Source organism: Cupressus sempervirens, chromosome 6, assembly GCF_028749045.1.
Source record: "Cupressus sempervirens isolate cs-2001-9-10 chromosome 6, ASM2874904v1, whole genome shotgun sequence".
Lineage (NCBI taxonomy): Eukaryota > Viridiplantae > Streptophyta > Pinopsida > Cupressales > Cupressaceae > Cupressus > Cupressus sempervirens.
This window is the reverse complement of record NC_143123.1, coordinates 54739386-54750733: the sequence shown is the minus strand read 5'-3', so window position 1 is coordinate 54750733 and position 11348 is coordinate 54739386. Positions and strand designations below refer to the sequence as shown.

Sequence of the window (11348 nt, the reverse complement as noted above, 5' to 3'; positions counted from 1 at the left end):
TTTTCTCAATTTTAAGATCTCTTTTTCATCTCTGCTGCTGCCATTGCTGGTTATTACCAAACTGAAACGAAAAGCAGTCTTACATCACTGAAAACTATATACATGAATCCCACTTGGATAACTTTGACATTTTTGCTAAGCTCGGAGAACAGGAGCTTTTTGAAAAAGAGCTCTGACATTAGGTTTATTTAGCAATAACAGAGATTGTTCTGTCATCGATCAGGGCAGAATACAGTTCAGATGAAAAAGTGAACTTGACCAAGAAGTTGAATTCAGAACATTACGTGATTCTGGATGCATTTAATTATATCAATACAAACTCTTGGGTATGAAAATTGAAAAAATCATAATCCAAACTCTCTATATTCAGAAGGCTGAAGACATGACCAAGTCCTCTTCAATGACTTGTCATAATGGTAAAATACAATACAATATATTAAAAATAGCTGGATAGTTGAACGATCTTTATGTTTCAAATAGATGCAAGTTCATAACAGAAGGGCTGATATTGAAAAGGACATGAAAATATTGTAGATCTTTGTTTTGCCGTTCCATAGACTGCTCTCTCTCGTAGACATCATTAAAATATCTTCATTCGTTCATTCAACCCCTGCCACATGCTTTGTGTCTTTACTGACTTACCGTATCGCAGATTTGAACTACTCACATTCTTAATAAGAATGTATTTTTATACTGAGAATGAGGTTTTTCATTTGTAACCTCACTTGTATCATACCGAACTAATAATTCAAGTATTCACTTATATGACTTACATATATAGACAAGTAGATAACTCTGTCAGACTAAACATATTCTATGATAAAGATTTGGCTGCATTCAAGGATTGAAGAGCTTATCTCCACATTTGCATTTCCAACTCATGGGCTTGTAATTAGAGTATTCTTGTGTACCAGCAGCTGGTGTGTTGGGATCTCTGCTAATTTTCCTGTTCTGTGGCACTGCAGGGACCTGCACTGCTTCACATGGCTTGCATGAATTGCACTTGCTTTGACATCTTGGCGGTTTTGATCCTATCTGTGATTTCAGTTCAACAAGCTCGTACCTTTCACTGCCTTGGTATAAATCTGTCTTCTGCAGAGCAAGAATAACAACTGTTATAACAACTTTCTAATTGAAAACTATACGACAAAGACCTGAATAATTATATTAATGCACTAAGTACACACCTCATCCATAGGCTGATGCGCTTCATATCTGGCCTTATCCAGAAGGTGAGCTGTATCCACTGGAGGAGACCTTCCTGCAAATGAATTTGAACTCTATGTTTGAATTAAATGGAAAATACCATCATATAGAATATTAAAAGCTTTTAAGTAGTAATGTCACCCAAAATAAAATGATAGGATGTTTCTGAAAGTGTTGTAATAAATGTTTTGAGTCATGACAACGACCAAAACACTCTCAACTACAACTAAGTCCTCTTCCTTACAACAAATTCTCATCCACATTAAATTTATGAGTCACAATACCCACAAACTCGGAACATCTAGATTAGATTGTGTGTTTTCAGCATCAACTTTTTGAATCACACTCTGTGATCCATCATGGGAATGAATAACAAAAAAAATGTATAACAGAAAATAGGAACGTTCAGTTGAATGAACATTGAATGTATATTGATTCATCCCTCCCACAGACTCGTTGAGATCATTCGGTTGAATCCACATCAAATTTATAATGACTGACAATACCCACAAACTCCTAGAGATCATTCAGTTGAACACAATTAAAGATTTATAGTAAATTGACTAACATTGAACTTTTTTTCTAAATATATGAAGATCAATAATCCTCACCATTGATAATAGAGACGGAAGACAGCAGTATGATCATCTGAAGCCAAAAGAGCATGAATCCACAGCTTGTTTTGACTAGCATGACTCCAAATGTATTTCCTTTTATGAGCTATTCTCTCTCTTTTATATAGAACTAAACAGCTTAGGATTCCAATGTGAAGATTTCTTATAATTCCTACACCACTATAAAGGAAGCTGCCTGTAGTACTGCACTTGTCCCAAATGAAATCTTGAACCATGTATTGCAAATAATTTCATCAAACAACATCACTGAAATCCAAACCTAACGCACTGAAATCACTAAAACAGCTTCTTCTCCACTACAAACAGTACAAGATCAGGCAAGAAAGATCTCAGGTTGAAGCAGATTTTAAGCCAAGGGATTGTTTAAAAGCTACCCAAAACTTCTATGAAAAAGGTCATCCAAAATAACCCATCAAAACCCAGTAGAAAAAATCACCCCTTATTTGAAATCCAACAAAATGTTGAATGGCTCAACAATTTGAGCCCTGCTCTCTCTTTCAACTCAAAAATCACCCAACAGACTCACCACTACAAAAAAAATTCAAAAACACAGAACTTGTTGAGAAATCTTGAAGAAGATGATTAACATAGACTCATGATAGAAGAATGAAAGCTATACAAATAGGGAACTTCCAAAAATGGGAAGACACAACTACACAACTAGACAACCTAAAGACCTCAAAATGTCCTTGTTTCTAAATCACCACAATTTGGCCTTCCAGCTATTATCTATACCAAATAAGGCTTTCCCACTCTGCACACATTTTCAGCTCTGCACATTTGTCAATTCATTACCAAGTACACAGAAAAAAATTGGGTTTTACAGACAAATTTTCTTCACGTAAACACAAGGGAGGGCTCAAGGGAATGTGATTGAAAGAGAAAAGCGTGTAATGTTGGCAAAGAAATTTGGGCCGCCCTGAATTATTCCTTGGGTTAGTTGCAATAAGCGGAAGCCCAAGATTCTGTTAACTGACAGACTGAATGAATGTCCGGATTTCATCAGGCTCAGTTTGCTTTGGTTTCTTCGACAGAGTTGTATTTTGCTTGTGTGTTGGCCTACACTCACACGCTAACGTAATGTCAAGAGTAGGAGCTCATTAAAGTTTATACGTTTAACAGGTTGGCAAATGCATCTAACGGTACCGGTACAGCAAGTCACTTTGAGTGTCAATGTGATGGTTTTCCATCGTACACTTCCTTCTTGGAAATATAGCCTACCCAAATGTTCAACGTGCACATCTTTACTGTAATACACAGCTTGAGGTGAAAGCATAACATTTTGAATGAGTGGACACTGCAGTAGAAAAGGGGGATTAGTCCTATTGAGGGTCTATGAAATACCAAGAGGTGTTTATTTTTTAGAAACATAAAATAGATATTTAAGTATTTAACTACAATTAAGGTTTGTCTACGAGTAAGTTTTGAAGGTGTGACTTACTATTTTTTAAAAAAGTATGTCTATTTACAATGACGAATAGGACCGAGTAGTGTACACAATCAATGAAATTTCTTTTCCCTTTTACATTTTGAATCTTCTGCTTGTATCTTGACAAGGCAATCTACAACCCTTGTAATAGTTTCTTCTTCGAATAAATTACTCAATGTGTTAGCATTTAGTGTGCTAATGTAATTGATCTAAATATCCTTGTAGACTAAATATTTTCTTAATGTATACCATTGTGTCTCCACAACTTCTCTAGTGCAATAGCAACATCTTCTTTCATTTCTCTCTTCTTTAGATATCATCCATCTTTCAGTTTCACATCTTAATTGATGCAAACTCCTTAGATGAATGGTTTTAATGGTGTTCACCAGACTAAATAGTTTGTAGGACAAATATCATTAATCTATCTTTAGATTCTTTTAAATGTTAGACCTCTTATTATTGATGTTGACTAGGAAGTTGGTCATTTGGTTACACTACTTATACCCAATTCTCAATGTGTAAATCCTCATTGTAACACAACTTAAGGTTAACACATTTGAACTCAATATCAAATACTTAAAGTTCTTCACACATGAATTACTACATCACATATATTATTTAATTTGAAAAAGCCTAGAAAATTGGACCATTAAATGAGTGAAGATGTTTTGATATTTAAAAAAGATTGGAAAATTGGACCATTAAATGAATGAAAATTGGACCTTTGTTATAAGAGTCAGTATATAATACTCTATATCATGTAAGACTTGATTGAAGATGTATCTAGGAGCTCCAAAGAAATAACAAGAAAGGTCAATATGGGAGGACAATGTTACTCCTATTAGAAGATGGACATATAAAATGATGATTAAGTTGTTGAGAATTTAAAGGGAACAACTTGGTTATATAGACCCATCCGAGACATAAGATTATATAAGATGCATGTCTTACAGGATTAAAACATACATATTAATCTCAATCTTATCATTTGAGACTCTTCTATAAGAGCATTATGTGAGATTTGATTGAGGACGTAACCATCAAAGATCTATCTAGGAGCCTCATTGAAAGAACAATAAATACCAGAGAGGATGATGTTATTATATCAAAGGATGTACATATGCAAGGATGATTAATTGATCGAGACTATTGAGAATGTATCAAGAAAATCCCTTCATAATATAGACCAAGGTGGGACATAGGATTACAATTAATTACAACACATATCTTAATAAAAAACTATGGCTTGAGATATAAAAGTAATGATTATTCTACTCATACCCAAGTAAGCTTAAATGTAGTGAAGACCTAGGTGATGATACAACTAGGTAAGACTCCTTGCTCACACATGTGTGTCAAAGCATTACATATGTGTGGAACATGTTGGCTTCTTTGGTTTTAGATTGTCTGAAGATTGGAAATGTATGTTTATTTTTCTCTTTGAGTTTTTTGCTTTATATTAGATTTTTTTTTTTTAAATTTTAAAAATATTGTATTAGAGTTGGATTTCCTTTTTAAAGAGGACCACTCTGATATGTTTCTTGGAGTTGGATTTGGATAGAGACCAAGGCGATCTTGGCATTTCTTCTTAAACATGTTGTTTGAGGGGATGAAGCTATGATATCTAGCCATGCAAATGCTCCAAATTTTATCTTGCAAGCTATGTGTTAAACTACTTCTATCTAGAGGCTTCATAATAACCTTCAATCTAATAGATACATCCAAAATAATGAAAATTGTCATGTTTTAGTTTTTATTCTAGAGTTAGTACATATGATGTACTTGTTAGAGTGGGGTTGCTGTTGCACCAAAAGACCAATCTATCAATGCCTGAAACAACCACTCAACTACTAGTACATAAGAGACAGTTAAGCCCTTGTTACGAATCTCGAGGGGAGTGCTAAACAAATTTCCAATAATCTCTCTGCCATTGTCACCTAAGGGTCTGCGGATTTGAACCTATGACCAAGATTTGATACCATTTGTTAGAGTGGGGTCGTCATTGCACCAAAAAATTGATTTATCAATGCTCAGTACAACCACTCAACTTATAGTACATAGAAGGCACTTAAGCCCTTGTCACGAATCTTGAGGGGAGCACTGAACAAATTTCCAATAGTAAACTATACCTATTGGAATATGACTTGGTATGCAAATATGTGAATTTGAGAGTAGTGTTCTATTTCCTTGATAGTTGAGCACATTGTACATGGTAGTTGAAGGGAGATATGAGGTTATAATAGGAGAAAACAATTCTATTTTTATTTTTATTTTGCAAACATGTTTGATCAAAATGTAGGAGTTCAAACTGGTTCCATTGAAGGTTTTGGACTAACTTTTGTTTTGTAGGTGGGACTTACCAAATATGTCACAGGTTGCATCCAAACCACTTTGAACCAATGTTCAAAGAGGTTCAAATGAGTTCCAAAATTGAAAGTTGACGCTGAGAGTTAAAATCCATGATTGATATGTCAGTTATCTCTAAAGCGTAAAAGGTGACATCCTAATAATTATATAGAGGCCCCCCCCAAAATTAGTACCGTTGAGTGTGGATGGTTGGTGATGTAAGTGGGAAAGCCAAATCTTGTATGACAGTTATCTCTAAAGATTAAACATTCACAAACCATTGGGTAGGAATTCTAGATGTCCTCCTATTTAAGCTATTGTCTTGCATGCGTGTGTAATCTCACCATAATTCCTCATGAACCATGGAGCGAAGACATCACAATGTATCAATACTGCCCTCTGTTGAGAAAGACAGAGTGTTGGAGGATTTTAGGAAAGTGCATGATGTTTTCTTGGTACAAATTTACATCTTAACCTCACCAAAACTACGATGTGTAGAATGTCTTCAGAAGCCCAAAATTTAGTTCAAATCTATGGAAGTTTCTACATCGAATTCCCCAGGTTCACTTACATAAGAATAGGGGTCTTTGAGGAGGAACTAATCAAGTTGTCAAGGTATGTGCTAGATTGTTTTGTTCTTGCTGAAGTATGTAGGAAAATTTTTTACGTGGTGAAAGATAATCTCCCCGAGGAAAAATGAGAATCCATGTTCCCCATTAAACTTAGTTCTCTGGCTAGCAATACATTGATCAATGCTTCAACAATTGTGAGTGATTTGTTGAACAAAAATTTGGGGTTTTATCATGAAAGGAGAAATTTTGATAATAAAAACTTTGCAAAACTAGTATTTGGCCTAGGAGACTAGATTCAATCAGTACCTCACCTTGAAGACCTATGGGAAGATTGTAGCAGTGAGAAAGAAGCCATAAAAGGAGACCATTCAAGGTTAACAATTTCTCAAATCATTATGTTGAAATTGAAACTCAAAATAGAAGGGCTTGTTGAAGACGATTTAGAAGTCATCAAACTAGGATGTAAGGAAGTAGTTGAATAGGTCCTTTCTGAGATTGATTGGGATAGAAATGAGGAAGATGAGATAAACTTTATGTCTAGGTTCATACTAGAATGCACGGACAATTGGTTGTGAGAGAAAAGGATCAAATCAACCAGTTCAATGCAAATTGAAAAACCTACAAAGGGTATTTCTTTCTATCAATCTTTTCCTTTTGACATTCCCCTTTTATTCGATCATGCAAGTAGTATTTCCACAACTAAGAAGAAAAAGTGAGTGTCCCCACCTAAATCGACAACCAAAGAACCATCAGTTCATCCAACGGCTCCTAGAATGAGATCTAAAACTAAGTTTGTGACACCAATTCAGACAATAGTTCAAGAACTTGAGTTCATGGATTTAGAATTGGATAATGAAGACACCCTTATGCTACCAAAAAATCAAGGGATGAACATAGAAGTGTCAAAAAATATAAATGTGATTCAACCAGGCTTCATGACTCTTGCTAAATAGGGGAAAAGGGGTGACAACTGCAAGCACTATTCCTCCCTAGTTATCCAATTCAGTGAACAAAAAATGTATCTTAAGTCCTGTCTCTTTGCCAGTCAAGGACATAGTCACTAAATATGCCACTCTCACTCCTAAAAATAAGAAGGTGAAAAAAATGCTTTCCTAACCAAAGATCCTTCTACAGGAAAGGTGATCACAGAAGTAATCACTTACAAATAGAAAGAAGGTGTACATGAAGTGGAAGCTAAATATTTTGAGGTTATGACCATGGACTTGGGAGTCATTAGTCGGGATACTGGTAATCATCTTTTTAAATTCTTAGCTGATCACATGTTGAATCAGTTTGAGAAAGGCAACCAAGAAAAGAGGGAACTAAAGTGACTGGTTGTCACTATGACTGAATAAATTGATTCCTTGATGAATGTTGGGGTTCTCCCCCTGATCCAGCCTCCCAAATTATTTGATTCTAATTCCTCTGACAACCAACAACTACTCAAACACATGCAAAAGGGAAAACTCTTCTCAGAAGTAATGAACAATTAGATTAGATCTGTTATAGAAGAAGAAAGTAAGTTCATTCTAGAATTCACTGCTACATATACAAAAGGGGAGGTGTTGCTTGGGGAAATCCAAAACCTTATACTTGTGTGAGAAGCATATGAGGCTAGATGTCAGGTGATTTTTTTCTACGTGTAAGAAGTTGAGAAGTATGGGGTGATGAACTTCCTTACTAAAAATTCCATGAAAACTGTAGATCCTTGCATGCTCCTTATACTGAAAAGAAAAATGAAATGGAAGAACTCTTTATTTAAAGTTTCCTTAGAAGAAATACAGGCAACTAAGAATGAAATCAAAGGAATGCATTAGGAAGTCTTGAAGACATGCATATAATCAATCCCACTGGTAATTTACAGTTTGAGGATGGAAATATAGATTTAGAGACTTTGATAAAAAGTTTCCAAGATGCCATGTTTAGGATCGAAGACAATGACACCCAGACTCCCCAAGGCTTTACCACAATGGCTAATGTGGATTCTATGCTATACCTGAACTGAGAGCATTTACCTAGGTAGAGAAAAAGAATTAAAGAACTCAAGTGACAAAAGCACACCTATAGGGAAAAGTTACTAAGTCTAAAGAATCCACACTCTCAAGCAGTCCAAGAGTTTGTGAGTTCTTTTAGGAGCTAGAAGTTGGTTAAGCAAACCACATTAGGGGAGGATAAGCTCGATGAAGCAAATTAGTTGCGCGTTAGTTGTCTTTCTCATTTTTAAAAAAATTTCAAAGAATATTTTAATTAGTTAGTTTTCATAACCATTTTGTAACAAAGATGGCTGGGTTTTGATGGAGGCCTCTTGTAATTTGATACTATATATGCTAGAGTACAAGACTGGTTAAGGGTTAGATTTGAGATAGAAAAAGATAGCTTAATAGTAACTTCAAATATTTTCTTTTTTGGATCTATCAAAAAAGAAAGTTTGATAATCTGAATGTTCATTTTGAAACTTTGATCTCAAAGACTTACACATATGCATCTTTCAATACATAGTAGTGTTTGAAACATTGTGTTTGAACTTGGATTTAATAGTTACTTTGTTAATTATTATATCAGTTGCTTTGTGATAGTGATTGTTGTTTATTACAAGTTATCATTCTTTCGATATATTATTTAATATCTTAGTTTTCCAAGCATTGTGTGATTTTTAGGAAACTTTTTGCTTCTCAATTTACTCAAATCTTTTGTAAATTTTGAATTCTTCCTTCGTAACTAAGAGTATGCGAGAGAACCTTAAGTACTTTTTGGTAAAAGTGCACATGCATGTTTTTTCCTAAAATATAAATTCATTGAAAATATATCAAGAGGGAGTTGTACCTATCAAAATTTAGAGGGAAATGATTAATATATGTTTTCCCAACTATTGTGAACTTTATTTGTTTCCCAACCTAGGTATGGAGTTAGTCATTTCAAATTCACAAAGGGGAGACAAATTTGTTCATCAACATACATACAAAACTTCATCCTATGAGTTGCAAGTATAGACAAATAACATTCAATTCAGATAACCCATACTACACACAAAACCTCATCCTATGAATTGCAAGTATAGACAAATAACTTTCAATTCAAATAACTCATTTTGTGATGACACTCACCAAAACAACACTTTGTGCAACCAACATTCTTCTCCTTTTTTTTGGTTTCTTCTTTTCTTCTTCTTCTCCTTCTCCCTTGAATCAAGATGGGTGTCTCTTATAAAAAAATTAGCCCATGGTTTTTTAATACCATTTGATGATCTCATGTAGCATATATCCTTTATATTAGGTCCATGAGATGGAGGGTGGGTGTAGGAGTCATATAACAACTTAATTATGTCCATATAGCTAGTTTGTGATAATTGTGAGAGAAGCTGGCTCTAAAAATATATTGGAATATGTGATTTTTTTTAATAATACTTAGAGGGGTTTTGGAGTGTGAGTTCTTTTCTCTCAAAAAACTTTTCCCCGTGTAAAAATCATTGTGTTGTGAATTGTATGTTGTTTGTATAATATTTTTAAAACTATGAAAAATATTCAAGAGATTTTTTATATTACCATTTACTCAAATTTAGTGCAAGAAGTTTTTCTACTACTCAACTTCTTTAAAAGTGGTACCAGAGCCTAATCACCTTTAGTTAAACATTTGTTGGTTATTGAATTTTTGAACTAATCCATATTTGAGTGAGATCTTGTGTAGAATATACTTTGTGATCTTATTATAGGATTTTTTAGATACTAATGGATTAATTTATTAGAAATAATTATGAAGTGTGCAAACTAAAGATGGATAATCCATTAAAAGATCAAGATTTGTAGAATGTTGTTGATGAGGTCATAATACCTAAGGTCTAGATGAGGCTACTAAGTATGTTATTGTGGACCACAAAGCTAAGGATCCTACCAAATTGTGTCGTACACACTCTTTTATAATATGTGTCCATGAAGAGTCCTCTACAAAGAAGATTTGGAAGAAGCTTGGAGATGTATCAAGCTAGATCTTTAGTAAATGAAATTTTATTGAGGAAAATATTATATTCTTTGAGAATAGAGGAGGGTAAAAATATTAAAGACCACCTAGAAGAATTTAATATGTTAGTGGCTCAGTTAGCATCGGTTGACCTGTTAAGATGGATGAGGAGGATGAATGCCAAATCTTTGTTTGTTCTTTTCTTAATTTGTAAGATTCTATTGTTATAGCCATCAATAGTGGTTATATTATTTTGAGGACTAAATATGTGGTGGGATCTCATCATTTTGAAGAGATGAGGATGAAGGTATCCATCAGTGCTACTTGAAGTCCCAACTACTCTTAGAAGAACTAAGAAAAAAATAAATAATAATGATAAGTTTAATAAATATAAATCAAGGGGGATATTCATATCTCATGAAAAACACAAAGTTAATTTTGGAAATTGTGGTAAGCTTGGACATATCTATAAGGACTACAAAGACAAAAAGAGAGTAATTGGAATTTGATTCCAAGTCTAAGAAGGAAGATGGTGATGTGTTCATTGGAATTTTGGCCATTCATGCATGATTAATTAAATTAAGTGCACCTTTTCATATGACTTTCAATATATATGATCCTTTTTTATATAAATAATTTGATGGAGATAAAGTGTACTTGGATGATAAATCTCACTTAATTATTGTTGGTTGTGGTAAAGTTAGAATCAAGTTTCCTATTGGTAAAAATATAAGAAATATTAATGGTGTATTGCATCTCTTTGGTCTAAGACATTATTTCTTTATCTATGAGAAAACTAATTGATTCAACTATGTAAGTAGCCTTTTCTAATGTAATATGAGAAATGGTGAGAGGTATCATGGTGACTGTCAAAGGTGTAAAAATTGCCACATTGTATATATAGATGTATACATTATTGAGTGTTATATAGTAATTATGTGAAGACAAAATTTGTTGAAACTTTTTTGGAAGAGGTGAGGGTTTCAAGTTTAGTAGATGGTCATGAATTTTTGGCACCTAAGGATGAATTTTATTTGAATCAAAGTTACCTATAGATAATACTGTGTAATGACACCAAATACATGGCCACATTGGAGAGAATGATATAAGGACCTTGAAGAATAAAAACCTTTTTGAAGGTATGAATCATTGTAATTTTTGTTTTGACTTTTGTGAATATTGAATTTATGGGAAACAAAACTCTAT

The 11348-nt window shown here is 33.8% G+C and overlaps 1 protein-coding gene across 1 annotated transcript; it reads right to left on the bottom strand.

The window, feature by feature from the left end:
• Positions 1 to 266: 266 nt before the first annotated feature.
• Positions 267 to 2920, bottom strand: LOC149551104 (EPIDERMAL PATTERNING FACTOR-like protein 1). Its single transcript, XM_089789628.1, has 3 exons — positions 1818 to 2920; positions 1188 to 1261; positions 267 to 1092 (listed from the first exon to the last, which is right to left on the bottom strand). The coding sequence occupies exons 1-3, from the start codon at positions 1897 to 1899 to the stop codon at positions 838 to 840; spliced, it is 411 nt and encodes a 136-aa protein (XP_089645754.1). The 5' UTR covers positions 1900 to 2920; the 3' UTR covers positions 267 to 837.
• Positions 2921 to 11348: the final 8428 nt, after the last annotated feature.

Excerpts from the sequence above, each read along its gene's own strand:
- LOC149551104 (XM_089789628.1), bottom strand. The coding sequence starts at position 1,899 with ATGCTAGTCAAAACAAGCTGTGGATTCATGCTCTTTTGGCTTCAGATG. Across the intron at positions 1,262-1,817 it reads TTCCGTCTCTATTATCAATG|GAAGGTCTCCTCCAGTGGAT; the intron begins GTGAGGATTATT and ends ATTCATTTGCAG. Across the intron at positions 1,093-1,187 it reads CGCATCAGCCTATGGATGAG|AAGACAGATTTATACCAAGG; the intron begins GTGTGTACTTAG and ends CTTGCTCTGCAG.